Source organism: Tachysurus fulvidraco, chromosome 22 (assembly GCF_022655615.1).
Source record: "Tachysurus fulvidraco isolate hzauxx_2018 chromosome 22, HZAU_PFXX_2.0, whole genome shotgun sequence".
Taxonomy (NCBI): Eukaryota; Metazoa; Chordata; class Actinopteri; order Siluriformes; family Bagridae; genus Tachysurus; species Tachysurus fulvidraco.
This window is the reverse complement of record NC_062539.1, coordinates 16,133,795-16,151,323: the sequence shown is the minus strand read 5'-3', so window position 1 is coordinate 16,151,323 and position 17,529 is coordinate 16,133,795. Positions and strand designations below refer to the sequence as shown.

At 42.8% G+C, this 17,529-nt stretch overlaps 2 protein-coding genes across 5 annotated transcripts in view; both read right to left on the bottom strand.

Moving 5' to 3' along the window:
* Positions 1–16,498, bottom strand: part of LOC113640316 (syntaxin 1A (brain)) — a 119,294-nt gene extending 102,796 nt beyond the window's left edge. For 2 of the 4 annotated variants that reach the window (XM_047806398.1, XM_047806397.1), the window contains exon 1: positions 16,177–16,498. In XM_047806398.1, coding sequence (XP_047662354.1) covers positions 16,177–16,206 — 30 coding nt within the window. In that variant the 5' untranslated portion in view covers positions 16,207–16,498. The remainder of the gene's footprint in view (positions 1–16,176) is intronic. The other 2 variants (XM_047806399.1, XM_047806396.1) reach the window with 2 other exon arrangements.
* Positions 16,499–17,311: 813 nt separating this feature from the next.
* bud23 (BUD23 rRNA methyltransferase and ribosome maturation factor) overlaps positions 17,312–17,529 on the bottom strand; it is a 9,405-nt gene continuing 9,187 nt past the window's right edge. The window contains exon 12 of the mRNA XM_027142746.2: positions 17,312–17,529. This exon is cut by the window's right edge and continues 146 nt beyond it. The gene's annotated coding sequence lies outside the window, so the exon portion shown is untranslated.

Below are 17,529 nucleotides of genomic sequence, written 5' to 3'. Positions count from 1 at the left end.
CACACACACACACACACTCTCATTCACTGACACACTCACACACTACGGACAATTTTCCAGAGATGCCAATCAACCTACCATGCATGTCTTTGGACCGGGGGAGGAAACCGGAGTACCCGGAGGAAACCCCCGAGGCACGGGGAGAACATGCAAACTCCACACACACAAGGTGGAGGCGGGAATCGACCCCCCAACCCTGTAGGTGTGAGGCGAACATGCTAACCACTAAGCCACCGTGCCCCCTTATGATGAATTTAATTTAATAATTATGGTGATTTTTCCCCTGGCGCCTGAACTCAACCTTTTAAGACCAAATACCGTCACAGAAGTGGCGTCTGAAACAGGGACCCTTAGATATCGTTTGTTATTGGTCTATTGTGATTATTTGTTTAATTATGGAACCTCGTTCTCCTCTTATAAATGTTACTGGCTCTGGAGATGATAGCAGTCTGGGACCATTTCATGATAGCCCATTCCTCCAGTTGAGGTTATCTGGAAGGTGGACCTAATAAGAAAGAGGTCCAGTTGACGTGACTCAACCTTCCCACCCTTAATAATATTTCTGTTTAAATCTCTAATCTTAAAATGTCCGTAACTCCCTTCACCACACAAATCCCTACTTCATTTTGGTTCTAAAGTTCTCATTTGTGCTTCACATAGAAGAACACATACCGTAAATGAGCGGCGGTTAAGCTCTATTCATGAAAAGTCATGGATCGTGAGTCACTACAATCATTCTCTGCATTGATTAGCACAGCAGGTCAAGTTATTAGCAGCCTGTTATTCAATCAAGACCCTGTGAGAGCAACGAGCACAAAACCTGATAGGAATGCTGGTTTTTTCTGTGTTGTTTTTCAGAGCATCTAATTCCGTTCCCTGGATATTTCACTTGTACAAATAATACGGTCCAGAATAATAGGTATTATGATTTGAGTTTCGAACTCGCTTTGAAAAATCGGACAAACGTCAAAGGTTAATAATAGCATGATATATTTGTATAATTTATGACACACATTGGTTTTCTGTTTCCTTTTCACATAAATTCACTTCTGTTCACCTAAGTTCAATTTTAGGGCATAACATGGTAAAATTTATGTTCGCCTCACACCTCCAGGGTTGGGGGTTCGATTCCCGCCTCCGCCTTGTGTGTGTAGAGTTTGCATGTTCTCCCCGTGCCTAGGGGGTTTCCTCCGGGTACTCCGGTTTCCTCCCCCAGTCCAAATACATGCATGGTAGGTTGATTGGCATCTCTGGAAAATTGTCCGTAGTGTGTGAGTGTGTTTGTGCCCTGCGATGGGTTGGCACTCCGTCCAGGGTGTATCCTGCCTCGATGCCTGATGACGCCTGAGATAGGCACAGGCTCCCCATGACCCGAGTAGTTCGGATAAGCGGTAGAAAATGAATGAGACTGAGTGAGAGTAAATTACTATGGAAAAATACTGATACTGAAATTACTAAAATGTCATTTGCAGACAGATAGACTTCACAATGCTACCTGAGACAAACGAACCTTAATGAAGTAAAGACAAATAGTCGATATCATCTATTAGCTAGATATTAAAACAATAGATATATAAGCCAGATATATAAAACAGATATACGCTACTGGAAATATTATATATGCATATAATAGGGACGTCTGATTGGGAACGTCAACCTTGACCATAGCATTACTAATAAAAAAATGTTAGTTCATGTATGTAGAACTCCTTTTGTGTCCTAGAAGTTACCCATTTTGGAGACAAATTAAAATCTGAAATGGTGTCTGTTTTTCTTACATCCACCAAACGAACATGCTGTATTACGTTACAAAACTCAATTATATCTTAGCCATGAGTAAACATGCTTAGATGAGAACGGCAATGAAGACAAATTACAGAGTTATCAATGATAATCCTCATGTTTTTCAGTATAAGTCTCTCATGGATCTGTTTTCAATATGCCCTTTCAGCACAGCTACAGTATACTGAGTTAATGGTTTCTAATTATATTTAATTACAATCCTGCAAAACAATGACACTGCATCATCTCAGTCTAGTACAGACCACGAGAGAAATAATGGAAGCTCAAACGAATGTTGTTTGAATAGCCAGTTTCTAACATGTGTTTGTTACCTATAGTACAGCCTTGAGGTATACCTCTTCTAATAATACAGTTTTGCTCCTTATTAGACTCATTCAACAGCATCATTTGCTTCCTCTCCTTATTTAGGATGTGTCGAATAGCAGCTCAGAGACAGACTTCATACTTCTTGCCTCTTGTATATATACAGCAGCCCGGGGAAAAGCAACTCTCTATCAGGAGCCAATCAGAAACATGACTCACTCATCAATTTTTGCCCACTAGAAACCTCTTTCTCACTTGGAGCAAGGTCAAACAGCCAGGTCCAACAAAAGGGTCTCGGTTCAACTACAAATCTCTCTCCAGAGCAGATTAGATAATGAAAAGGTCCTGGGAAAAAATAAACAAATGCAACATAAAGGTGAAGCATTGGGAAAAGAAAACCTTATGGGCGGTTTATGATCCAAGCACGAAGCAAGGTCAGACAGTCACGTCCAGCAGAAACTCCATGACCTCTGTATACCTTCCACGACTCTGAATCCTACTCGATGAATCGATTATAGAAAAAGAAGTCTGTACGACGGAAAAAAGTATTTCAAATCAACTGATGCCTCTTTTCCACCGGAAAGAACCGGGTGCTGGTTCAAAGTTGGTTCCACTGGTGAACCTTCTAAGAACCGGTTTGCCTTTCCACCGGCTAGAGAGCCATCATAGCGACACAACAACAATGGCGGATGTTGCTTCACTGTTAATGCTCATGGCTTTGTGAACCTACATTAGCATCCAAACGCGGTGAATAAAACGTGTACGTGCGGCTCCGTGTAATCTGTATAAACGGAGGTTGTAATCGATAAAGTACATAACGTTATTTTATCGTTTAACACAGAAAAAAATTTAGCCTTAGCATGTAGCTACCTACTATCATGTGTGCTGATAATGTATCATATCGCGGTAAAGTAAAAGTGTATTAAACATTAGTATACTTAAGGTACATTATCAAATGCGCTAACAGTAGCCCCGCCCACAGCTCCTGACTCAAGCGGTTCTTAAGTCTAGACCAGCGACGTTTTGGTGCTACTTAAGAACCACTTTTCCTGGTTCTGAGCCGGTGCTTTGGCGGTCGAAACAGAAAGAACTGGTTCTAAATTAGGCTCCGAACCAGCACTCGAACTGCCTCGGTGGAAAAGGGGTCTGAGAGTAGACACAAGGGAACAGAGTATTCCTCGAAACCAACAATGACTATAATTTAAAAAAGAACACTTAATCTGGGAAAATATACTCACCAAATCATTGTAATGGCAAGAAAGTATCGACGGAGCTGGTAAAGAGGTCGTTTTTATCCCTTGGGAGTTTTTTTTACCACAGCAGGTTCACATTTAGTTCATATTTCAGATACTATTGTCAATTCCTTCCTACTTTCTTGAACCCAGAGGAAATTTAAGAGCTACACAAAACATACACCATGACAGGTGAAGTCATTGTTTCAGTGCCACCTGCATAAAGATGGAAGCTTAATGGCCCGGTGGTGATACTTAGCTTGATTTTACATTTTTGTAGGCTAACCGAGATCCGTGTAAACATTCCCTATGTACACCTATGTTGATTGGCATTCCCTATGTCCCTATGTTGATTGGCATCTCTGGAAAATTGTCCGTAGTGTGTGAGTGTGTGTGTGTGTGTGTGAATGAGAGTGTGTGTGTGCCCTGCGATGGGTTGGCACTCTGTCCAGGGTGTATCCTGCCTGAGATAGACACAGGCTCCCCGTGACCCGAGGTAGTTCGGATAAGCGGTAGAAAATGAATGAATGAATGAATGAATGAATGAATGAATGAACATATACATTACAGCATAGCTAAATTCTTTCTTCAAATATCCCAACTTTAGAGGTTGGGATCAGTTCAGAGAACAGATATGTGCAACGTGTAATGCTCTTTTAATGTCGTATAACATCACCGCAAGCTCCACGACCTTCCTGATGTAAAAGTTGGGAAGTGATCACTCCATGTTCACTTGAGTGCCTTATGGAATTAATGATGAAATATAGCAACAACAAAAAAAATCTTCAATAAGAGCACAACAGATAGAAAGAGAGAGGGAATACGAGGCTGAATGCTTCTCTGGTCCTCTCCTCCCCATCTGCTCTCTTCCATCCACCTACGTTCTTCTCTTGTCCTTTGTCATCTCTCTCCGCCCTTCTTTTCATGCTTCTCAGTTTGGCTTGCTTTCTCTCTGGCCACCTCTCTCTCTCTCTCTCTCTCTCTCTCTCTCTCTCTCTCTTACACACACTCTCTCTCTCTCTCACCAGCAGACAATAGGGAGGAGGCTTGAGCTCAATCCGAGTCTCATTACAGCAGACGGCCCACACAACATGGACCGAGTTACCTGTGGCTGCCTCCTGCTTACTGCTACACTTGTTATTTTTTCCTTCATTCACATCCTACGTTATTTTCAGTCTTTTCATGTAGGCTACGTTGCCAGTTTATCCCCTTAGTCTTTACGGTGTTATTACTTGTGTAATAACCAATTAGATGCTAACGTTTCTATGCTGTCTTAATCTGACTTATTATTTACTTACTATTTTATTGGTTATAAAATTCAGTATTGTGTGTGTGTGTTTTATTTAAATACACTGACTATCTTGTAAACTGAGCATACATCCCATTTGAGACAATCATAATACGTTATAAACTGAACGCTTCAGAGTCTGTGTAAAAACAGAAATACTCTACGTTCATACGAGCTTCATATTAAAGCCAGAGACTCGAAATGCTTCAGAAAACCGAGTCGGGCCGAATAATAAACAAAAATCAAAACAAAAATTAAAACAAACGTGTAGCCAATGAGCAGAAAGGGGCGGGGCTTGTCAGTATGGGCGGAGAGAGTGTTCAGTGTGCGTGTGTGATGTTAGCAGAAAGCGGTTTTAACATCGACATGGAGGATAAAAACAAAGAAATAAAGAGAAGAAAGACTTACGATAAGGCAAGAAGTAGGACGTGTTAATATAGGATCAGCTTTCCAGCGCTGGAGAGAACTGAAGGAGCAGGAAGTTGGCCACATATTCACAGGTTGGAGTTTCCCGAGTCAATAACTCCTGAGCTAAACGCTGTTACTACACAAATAACACCTCTTTTCTATCGTAGTGATGTAGAGAGGCAGCTACAACCGCGTTTTGTGTAGTAACAGCGTTTAGCTCAGGAGTTATCGACTCGGGAAACTCCGACCTGTGAATATGTGGCCGACTTTACTTAAGACGCCGAGGCGCCTTTTTCCTTCTCGATAGGTGAGTAACGTTGGTTTTGCTTTGTTACACAGAACTAATATATGCCTTTGTCCTTTACATCATTATGCTTGTGTGTCATTTTGCTTGTTTGTTTATCTACAATCGTATTGTTCTTCCCTTCAGCTATGATAAAGACACGTTTCTTTCCGTTAGTCGCCTGGGTTACGTATGTATGTATGTGTGGGCGGAGCTATCGATACAGGGGTGGGACCCATTTGGGTTAGGGGCGTGTTTGTTTTGGTGATTTTTGGTGATGTCAACATTGGCTTTCAAAAATCGGAGACCGCACCTTTAACCACCACTGTGGAATGAGACATGCCATATTTGACATTTGATACTGAACATAAATACAATGAAACAGGTACAAATCATTATTATTTTTTTAGACACTGGTATAAAGAGCTATGATTTCATCACTGTCCTTATGGTCCATTTGGTAGTCATGGTCTGAGAAAGCTGTTTAATTCGTGGATTTTTTTATTTAATTGCGCGTAACCTGCTCAGTTAAGTTAATCCGATCGTTGTGTTTATCAGACGGCAGAGTTTACAAATCGCACTGGAAGTGCAACAGAAGTGTTGACCGTAACTGAGCTGAACATTTCGAGCGGTTGTTAGAATAAAATCTAATATCGGTACATATCCAGGTGAAAGCGTAACACCACACATGCCCTTCCACACTCAGCTAGCTCACTTTGCTCATGTAATCTAGTTGCCCAGGGAAACAGGGAATTATTTTCCCTGCTGGAGCAACTCTGGCTCAGTCTGAGAGGAAAATGTCATTAAGCCTGCAGTGGCCTGTAATGACAGATAGCAGGCAAGAAGAGAGTGATGCGCTGTCACCTTTTATTCCTCTCTCTCCTCTGGGTTTAATATGTAGCGTTTTGCAAACCGGCCCCAAAGTGTGTGTGGCGACACAAATCCGATTACGCCACGCTGACGCTCTTGTTGTCTTGTGAAAAAAAAAGGGAAAGACCGCCGACTGTGGCATTTGCATCTTCATCAATCAACACTCCGGCTTGTAGAGTCTCTCGTACAGGCGGTAGTGAAACCGACACCCTCCGTATCACACCCCGACGTCTGGCCTCGCATGACTCTCTCGAATACTGCACAGGTTTCTGAAGACCTATGAAACGAATCAGCATTTCTACCTGGTTAGTGTTATAGGATCTTTTCACATAGTCCATTTGGATGGAATGTTTTAACACTTTTTAACTCCCAGTGCATAAAAATTGGACAGCAAACTATATTTGCACCTGTTTTGTTGTGTCCAGTTCAGCATTGAACTACAGGCTTTAAAAATTTGTAAAATCTGTTTTCATTGCAGGGGGGCGCACGGTGGCTTAGTGGTTAGCACGTTCGCCTCACACCTCCAGGGTTGGGGGTTCGATTCCCGCCTCCACCTTGTGTGTGTGGAGTTTGCATGTTCTCCCCGTGCCTCGGGGGTTTCCTCCGGGTACTCCGGTTTCCTCCCCCGGTCCAAAGACATGCATGGTAGGTTGATTGGCATCTCTGGAAAATTGTCCGTCGTGTGTGAGTGAATGAGTGTGTGTGTGTGTGTGCCCTGTGATGGTTTGGCACTCCATCCAATCTCACTTGAAAGATTGTCTGAAGAACGTTTATCTTTCTGTTCAGCCTTGTTTTCGACACAATCACGTTTACTGTTATATAACTTGATTATTTATCTCGAATATTTAACCTAACACCGAAAAAATGTTATCCGTCAGTCTGTTAGAGGACATTTTAAGGATCTTTTTTAAACCAGTAATAATCTCAAGACCTATTAAAATAGTCAAATCTAAAACAGTGACCCTTCAAATGCAGGTTTGACCAAAGCTCAAATCTTGAGTACACTGAATAATGAATCCAAGCAAAGGCAGTTTTTTTATTTTTTTATCCATCTCCATCTGGTCTGTGGAGTTTTACGGCACAAATGTGGATCTCTCCTGCAATTTTCTATTTGGCAGAAACAAAAAGAACTCTTTATGAGGCTCCCAATGCAGCATCTTGAGGATAATCACCAATCTGGTTATCAGAGGCAGGACAGACAGACAGGTCCTACTGCCTAGTTTGTGAGTCAAAATGTTACCCTTGGGTTAATGAGCAACGAATGGTCAATAAAACCCAGTCTTTTCGGCTTAGAACAATGTTTTGGTATGAAACGCGGCAGAAGAAAAAACGTTTTATTGATGTATTTCATGACTAAACTGGTGTAATAAATACAATGCCTTGTTTAAGTGTTCAGCTACTTTAACTTTTCACCAGTTTGTAGAACAGTTAGAACTAAAATGGACGTAATGCGATTATACAGTACAGACCAAAAATTTGGACACCCCTTCTCATTCAAAGGGTTTTCTTTATTTTCATGACTATGAAAATTGTAGATTCACACTGAAGGCATCAAAACTATGAATGAACACGTGTGGAATTATATACGTACATAACAAAAAAGTGTGAAACGACTGAAAATATGTCATATTCTAGGTTCTTCAAAGTCGCCACCTTTTGCTCTGATTACTGCTTTGCACACTCTTGGCATTCTCTTGATGAGCTTCAAGAGGTCGTCACCTGAAATGGTCTTCCGACAGTCTTGAAGGAGTTCCCAGAGATGCTTAGCACTTGTTGACCCTTTTGCCTTCACTCTGAGGTCCAGCTCACCCCAAACCATCTCGATCGGGTTCAGGTCCGGTGACTGTGGAGGCCGGGTCATCTGGTGCAGCACCCCATCACTCTCTTTCATGGTCAAATAGCCCTTACACAGCCTGGATGTGTGTTTGGGGTCATTGTCCTGTTGAAAAGGTGGTGTGTGCAAACTTTTGGAAGGTGTGTCAAACTTTTGGTCTGTACTGTACATCAGAATGTAAAAAAAAACAAACAAAAGTTACCACTGTGTAGCTATTTGCCTCTGGTCGTTGTAGTGGATGCTCCACGCATCGAGTTTACAGTACATCAATGGGAGTAAATACTTATGCAATCGCAAATTTCTTTGTTGAAGTGTTTGTCCTCACACTCTTATCCAGAGCAACTTATATTTTTATCTGAGGGTTAAGGGCCTTGCTCAGGGGCCCATTAGGGGCAGATTGGTGGACCTGGGATTCAAACTAACAGCCTTCCAATCATTAGTTCAACACCTTAACTACTAGGATACCATATCCCACAACCTGAAGTGGTTAAGGCTCTGGCTTGTTGATCGGCAGATCAGGGTTCAAGACCCAGCATTAGCAAGCTGCCACTGTTGGGCCCCTGAGCAAGGCCCTTAACCCTCTCTGCTTCAAGGGTGCTGTATCATGTCCGACCCTGTGCTCTGAACCGAACAAAACCAAAGTTGGGATATCCTTCATTCATTCATACATTTTCTACCGCTTATCCAAACTTCTCGGGTCACGGGGAGCCTTTGCCTATCTCAGGCATCATCGGGCATCGAGGCAGGATACACCCTGGACGGTGTGCCAACCCATCGCAGGTCACACAAACACTCTCATTCACTCACACACTACGGACAATTTTCCAGAGATGCCAATCAACCTACCATGCATGTCTTTGGACCGGGGGAGGAAACCGGAGTACCCGGAGGAAACCCCCGAGGCACGGGGAGAACATGCGAACATCCACACACACAAGGTGGAGGTGGGAATCGAACCCCCAACCCCGGAGGTGTGAGGCGAACGTGCTAACCGCTAAGCCACCGTGCCCCCCTAAATTGGGATATGTAAAGAAAAAATTTCACTGTGCTGTAATGTATATTTGACAAAATAATGACTTTTATTCTATTCTTCTTATACTGAGAACATTTCTATACTTGGAAAATAGGAAAGTTACTACCTGAAAACATTCTTGAAAAACCTCAAGAAGGAACTATTTGAGCCACAATCAAATCAATTTAAGGCTCATTTTGTGAAATTTGATTTCCCCGGCCATCGGATTATGATTCATGATGTTAAATAACGCAGGCCTTCAAAACTAAAGCACGGGGAACAATACCACCAGGTTTAGTAAGACATGAGTCACCTAATTGCATGCATTAGTGTAAAAGTGTATCGCTGCTCGCTGTGAGAGACCTGCTCAAGCCCAGAAGGCCAGACAGCATCAGGTGGCTGCAAATGAAGGGCTTCGACTTCACACAGACGAGCATCTGTAGAAAAAAATAAATCAAACAGCCAAGCTTATTGAAAAGGAGTGTGTGGGTGTGTTACAATGGTGTAAAACACTACACCTCACACCATGCGCTAGGGTTTAGCCATGAATGCTGCAAAGGATTTCACCTCAGACGCGGGCTCCTTTAAAGCAAGAAAGTCATTCATGTAGAAATCACATCAGTGCACTGATTAATTATCTTTAAGGAGAATTATGACTGCAGATGTCTGTTGTTTTCGACAACCAGTCGCTGAACACCACAGTTTCTCAAAATCCAATCACTGAGTACCATTGTTTTTCAACAACCAATCACTTGATCTCCATAGCAACAATAACCCATAACTGATCACCTTTTTTTAGTAACTTATCAATGGTCACCCTGGATTCCTAGGACTAATCACTGATCACCATGGTTCCCAACAACCAATCACTGATCACCATCGTTCCCAACAACCAATCGCTTATAACCATTTATCCCATTGAGCAATCACTGATCACCATTTTCCCCAATAACCTGTTACTGATCACCATTTTCCCCAGTAACCAAGCACTGACCAAAATGTTTTTCCAAAAGCAATTGTTCCCTAAACATCTCTGATTATTATTCCTTAACAAAAAATTACTAATCACTATCATTTCCAAGAACTGGTCATAAAAAACAATCAATGATCACTACCATGCTCCAAAAACCAATCACCAGTGATCACCAGTATTCCCAATGACCCATGGCCAATCAGTGATAACCAGTATTCCCAATGACCCATGGCCAATCAGTGATCACCAGTATTCCCAATGACCCATAGCCAATCAGTGATCACCAGTATTCCCAATGACCCATGGCCAATCAGGGTTCACCAGTATTCCCAATGACCCATGGCCAATCAGGGTTCACCAGTATTCTCAATGACCCATGGCCAATCAGTGATCACCAGTATTTCCAATGACCCATGGCCAATCAGTGATCACCAGTATTCTCAATGACCCATGGCCAATCAGTGATCACCAGTATTTCCAATGACCCATGGCCAATCAGGGTTCACCAGTATTCCCAATGACCCATGGCCAATCAGGGTTCACCAGTATTCCCAGTGACCCATGGCCAATCAGGGATCACCAGTATTCCCAATGACCCATGGCCAATCAGGGTTCACCAGTATTCCCAAATGACCCATGGCCAATCAGGGTTCACCAGTATTCCCAATGACCCATGGCCAATCAGGGTTCACCAGTATTCCCAATGACCCATGGCCAATCAGTGATCACCAGTATTCCCAATGACCCATGGCCAATCAGGGTTCACCAGTATTCCCAATGACCCATGGCCAATCAGTGATCACCAGTATTCCCAATGACCCATGGCCAATCAGTGATCACCAGCATTCCCAATGACCCATGGCCAATCAGGGTTCACCAGTATTCCCAATGACCCATGGCCAATCAGTGATCACCAGCATTCCCAATGACCCATGGCCAATCAGGGTTCACCAGTATTCCCAATGACCCATGGCCAATCAGTGATCACCAGCATTCCCAATGACCCATGGCCAATCAGTGATCACCAGTATTCCCAATGACCCATGGCCAATCAGTGATCACCAGTATTCCCAATGACCCATGGCCAATCAGTGATCACCAGTATTCCCAATGACCCATGGCCAATCAGGGTTCACCAGTATTCCCAATGACCCATGGCCAATCAGGGTTCACCAGTATTCCCAATGACCCATGGCCAATCAGTGATCACCAGCATTCCCAATGACCCATGGCCAATCAGTGTATGTACAGAAAGTGGATGCACTATTTGAGATCTCGCTGGTGTTAAAATCTGGTTAGGTTTAGGTACAGCATCCATAAACAGCGACGGTGTTAAGATTCACGGCACCTGTCAGGAGGCCGTTACTCCCAGCATGACCTGCGGCGCTTTTCTGCTGCAGCCACTGATGCCAGCTGACAGCAATGAAGCAGAACCTAATGAATAAATAGAACTGACAGTGGCCAGAGACAGATGTTCCACACGTCTGCTAAATAGGTTCCATAGCCAGGGCTATATTTGGAAAGAGAGCCTCCATATGTGCCTAAAACAAATATTAGCCCCTCTGTCCCTCTCTCTCTCTCTCTCTCTCTCTCTCTCTCTCTCTCTCTCTCTCTCTAACACACAAATATCTCTGATTCTTTGTACTAAGGCTTGCAGAACTATTCATTTTTTTACCTAAAAAATTACTATCACATTTTTCCATGATTATTCCAAAAGCAGCTCATGTCCATCAACAAAGAGAGAGCTTTGAGCTCAGAGACAGAGAGTTCTTTTTCCAGCCATTGTATCCTAAATAGCTGATGCAGTGACAGTGTCTCGTTTAGCTATACCTTCAGACTGACAGCAGAGGGCGTGGACACCGCAGTGTCTTTGATCGGTCAAGGGCCGCCCAAGACGGCATCTGCCTGACATGAAGCAACCGATCGTAGTTCATATTATTCATACTTAGGGGCATGAAAACGTAAAGCCGAAGTCCCGACAAAAACAAGCCGGGTGTGTTTTCGTTTCCAAAAACTACTGTGAACTTCATTCATTCATTCATTTTCTACCGCTTTATCCAAACTATCTCAGGTCACGGGGAGCCTGTGCCTATCTCAGGCGTCTTTGGGCATCGAGGCAGGATACACCCTGGACAGAGTGCCAACCCATCGCAGGAGACAAACACGCAATTTTCCAGAGATACCAATCAACCTACCATGCATGTCTTTGGACCGGGGGAGGAAACCGGAGTACCCGGAGGAAACCCCCGAGGCACGGGGAGAACATGCAAACTCTACACACACAAGGTGGAGGTGGGAATCGATCCCCAACCCTGGAGGTGTGAGGCGAACGTGCTAACCACTAAGCCAGCGTTTATCTGATCCTCACATTGTCACTGTTGTAAACACGACGGCTTCCTTCTTCCACGAGGGAAGTAAAGCGTCCCTTCATCCCTTTGTTTCCAAAATGGAAATCCTGTAGAATTCAACCCATCAGATGACGACTTTAAAGCTCCTGAAGTGTTTCCGGATTTGTGTGACATACCGTTTAAACCCGATTTTTAAGCCAAAGGTTCAAAGGCATGACGTCTAAAAACTGAAACTACCCTTAAAGTGTTTTATGTAGGACTGGTGACTCAAGACAATGCTGGTCATGACAGAATTCATCGTCATAGTCCAAGGATTTAACATGGAATGTAAAAAGCAGTGACTAAGCAACATTCGAGTAGCTGCTGCAACTACTAGCGTCTTTACGTTTTCAAACATAACACAATTTAGCCTGAGCGTTTTGTTTCATATCGTAGGTGACTTGTGTTAAACCTGTAAATGAAGGGGGAGGGGTGAATCGATCCCCTGGGCATGATTAACACAGCAAGTCACCGTCAAATCACTCCCTCGTCTCATTATTTACAGCTCACAGTCCCTCGTTAACAATTTGCGTTCCCCTCTGTGACTCAGGGTCATTCGGTGTTTCTGTGACCCGTAAACACACACACACACACACACACACACACACACACATTGTCTTTCTATACTTGTAAGGACCTTCCACTGAATTATTCAGTCATTCATTCATCTTCTACCGCTTATCCGAACTACCTCGGGTCACGGGGAGCCTGTGCCTATCTCAGGCGTCATCGGGCATCGAGGCAGGATACACCCTGGACGGAGTGGCAACCCATCGCAGGGCACACACACACTCTCATTCACTCACACACTCACACACTACGGACAATTTTCCAGAGATGCCAATCAACCTACCATGCATGTCTTTGGACCAAGGGAGGAAACCGGAGTACCCGGAGGAAACCCCCGAGGCACAGGGAGAACATGCAAACTCCACACACACACACAAGGCGGAAGCAGGAATCCAACCCCCCGACCGTGGAGGTGTGAGGTGAACGTTCTAACCACTAAGCCAATTACAGCTAATTAACCATAAACATCTATTCTGAAACCTTTTTGGAAAAGAATTAGACCTGTTAAATGTCCCCAGAAGTTCATAACTGTCAGATATTCCTATACTTATTGGGAAATTTGGTCCCCACTAAAATATAAAGCCTGCCCACACACACACACACACACACACACACACACACACACACACACACACACACACACACACACAATAAGCTGTGGTATTTGAAAAGTCACTTTGATTCTAGCAGCCTACACATTACCACCTACCACACACCCACCAAACCAGACACACACACATATACACGCACACACACACACACACACACACACACACACACACACACACACACACACACACACACACACACACACACACACACACACACACACACCAGGTCTGGAGGAGAAACAGACCTAATAGGTTCAGCCTGAAATAGTCAATAGCATGAAAACAAACCACAGCCATGGGGAAAATTAGTCACCCTGTCATTTAAAAAAAATAAATAAATCAATACATGGCCAGGTTCCCGCAGAGCAGAGTTTGAGTTTCCAAAGGCCACAGACCTGTTTCTGCCTCCTTATCGCCGAGACAAAACTCCACACACGGCTGTGATATTTGTTCAGTCAAACCGAGGTTAAAGCAGTCAATGATTTTCAAATGCTGAAGGAAAAATAAACTATTTCTCACTGCATTCCTGGTATTTGGATGATTTTAGCAGACCAGGATTCCAGCAGGTCTGGTGATTACGTACGGCGCTTAAGCGGCTAATGCGAAACATTACAATAAAACATGTAACCAAATGCAAATACGTTTCTGTCTAGACACAGCAGATGGATGGACCAGATGGACTTATCAGTGACTATACATGAAATCCAAGTCAAAACGATGTTGGCGGTCTGGAGATAGAAAGAAAACAAATGCTTATTCGTTCCTATGCGACACATTTGACCACTGTTTGTCTTTGCCATGTGTAACGTTGCCATCATCGACACACTGCATTTAAAAATGAAATTATAATTATAAACTATGAAACTGTTCAAATCAGTGGCAGCCATATCGGACTGACGATTCTAAAGGATCTAAATAAACAAGGCGTCCAATGGGACTGAAACTTGATCCGTGCTAAACTGCTTACATATTAATGCGGTGTGTCTGATGCTAATCGGTGGCCATTACTTGTTAGTCAGCAAATGCGATCCTCCATGTAAGGAATGGTACGAACTGTACTTTGCTTGATGTCAGTGGTTTAATACAACTTTTTCAATACCTTGAAAGCTTTTACTCCCTCACTAACTTCCTGTTTCAGTAAGTGCTTTATCCTGTTTAATGTCACAGTGGATCCTGAGCCTATGGAAGGAAAACTGTGCACGATGTGCAGATGTGCTCATAAGTTATACATGGGACATGGGAAGAAACCTGGAAGTAAAGCAGCGCTCAGGATCAAACCAGGAGCCTTAGAGCTTTACACCAGAAACACCTTAGATGGCTCTCTCTCTCTTATTCTCTCGCTCTCTCACTCTTTTTGTCTCTTTTACTCTCTCTCTCTTTCTCTCTCTCTCTTACTCTCTTTCTCTCTTTTTCTCTCTCTTTTACTCTCTCTCTCTTTTATTCTCTTTCTCTTTTACTCTCTCTCTCTCTTTCTCTCTCTTTTTCTCTGTCTCTTTTACTCTCTCTCTCTTATTCTCTCTTTCTCTTACTTTTTCTCTCTTATTCTCTCTCTTTTACTCTCTCTCTCTTATTCTCTATCTTAGTCTCTCTCTCTCTGTCTCTTTTACTCTCTCTCTCTTTCTCTGTCTCTTTTTCTCTGTCTCTTTTACTCTCTCTCTTACTCTTTCTCTCTTATTCTCTCTCTTAGTCAGTCTCTCTCTCTTAGTCTCTCTCTTTTACTCTCTCTTATTCTCTCTCTTTTACTCTCTCTTAGTCTCTCTCTCAGTCTCTTTTACTCTCTCTCTCTCTTTTTCTCTGTCTCTTTTACTCTCTCATTCTCTCTCTCTCTCTCTCACTCTTATTCTCTCTCTTAGTCTTTCTCTCTTTTTCTGTCTCTTTTACACACTCTCTCTCTCTCTCTCTCTCTCTCTCTCTCTCTCTCTCTCTCTCTCTCTCACACACACACACACACACACACACACACACACACACACACACACACACACACCCTGAGAAATTTAGATTTGCTAAATCACCCAGGAGACATTTCTGAATTCATTTTCCGCTCAAAATATCTACAAATCTGCCGTTTTACTGTTTCAGTCCCTCTCAGCTGGAGGCAGTTAGTTTAAAGCACAACGCAGAGTGTGTTCAGGAATACGGAGTGTGCGCAACCGGAGCCGCGCTTCAGACCGGCGCCACTTTACGCTTTTACATTTTCACGCGTTGCGCGCTTTTACGCGTAAATCAGGCCAATTAACATCTATTAGATTTTCCAACCAAATATTTTGACCTGGACTCTTCCACGTGTCTTCCACGATGATTTTATCATCATCATCATCATCATTATTATTATTATTTCTTTTTATCATTATTTTCTGTTGCCATTTAAAGCCCTGATATTCTATGTCCATGGAAACCAGACTAGAAAAAAAAAAACCCAGCACGCATGTGTCACGCATCAGGGACTGAATTGTCTCCATAACGCAGTTCAGCTCGTTTAGGGTTGGATTGGATTGTAAGCATCTGGTGTTTTTTCTCTACTTGGACACCGTTTGCGCTCAAGACCTCGCGCGCAACTTGAGAAAGAGCACCGAATAAATAAAAGTCACGTTTTACTTACATGCTTCAGCTCGTGCATGCGGTCCTTCATGTCTCCAAACTACGTCCTGCGCTCTTCCGAGACCCTCAACCCCCAAAACCAAATCAGCGCACCCGTTAATTCTGTGCAAAACAGCGTAACGTGTGAGGGTGAGCGTGCAGGGTGGCGTGCGCATCTCTCGCGTAACCGGAGCGCGTGATTATTTCCCCTCTCCACCTCCCCCGGTTTGGCTCCCGGTTATAGAGCGAGGTAGGACTGACGGACAGGGGGCTGTCTGGACTAACAGCGCGTGTCATACAGGTGCTGGATTATTATTTCAGCATGTTATTAGGCGCAGTCATGTGTTTTCTGGGACACGCCCAAAGCCGTCACGCGTCATCAGCAGCCAAACTCTTTGATCTTTGATTGACGTATGAGGTTGTTGTGAATGGCACCGTAAGCGCGCGCCGTCGTTCAAAAATCACCAGCCTTAGGAGGGAAAAAAATTCAAAATAAATTTCTAGGATTCATTTTAAATTCTGAATAATTAAAATTTAGAAACCTGGAAACTTTTGATTTATTTAAACGCAAAATTCTTTTTACTTTTTTTTTTTACTATTTTAATATTTGTTAGTTTGTTTATTAGAAAAAGAATATTTCCACCAAATTAGTTTTCATTATTAGTTTTAATTAGAAACGAATTAGTTCTTTAAAAAAAAAACATAATTTCACTCAAATCTTTTGGGGCCTTTTGTTTTTGAATAAAATATAAAACCTACATTTATTAAAAAATAAAACTGGATTAAAAAATAATAAGAAAAGCCAACATGGTAATGATAATTACTATTATTATCAATGCTCTAATTTATTTTTTAATAGAATATTAGAGCCTAGTTTTGAGAGTAGAGCGCCCTCTGCTGGAGACCATTAGTGACGCTCCTTAGGCAACCAACACACCCATCCATCCATAGTTCAGAGCCTGTCCCGGGAATCCTGAGTGTGAACAGCACAATCCTGAAAGGAACCACAGTCCATCCCAAAACACAGACTCACTCTAGGGTTAATTTATTGTCCCTAAGCTAGGATCAAATTGAAGACCCTGGAGCTCAAGATCAAGATTAACGATTGCAGTTTATAACGAAATAACACACAAACAAAGAAAGAAAAAAATTCTAAATAAAGCCTTAAACATTCTGTCTTTAATAATCCGTTTAATAGCAGACGACATCATAACACAAAATAGAGAAATACTTATATTTAATAAGAATTTCATGCCTTCCTAATGAGAATCGTTTCACCGTCTAAAACCATGTCGTGTTGCCATGGTTGTGTTTTCTATATCCATATTTTATCATGCAGCAGCTGTTCAGAAAAAGAGTCCCCACTGCTCGAGTC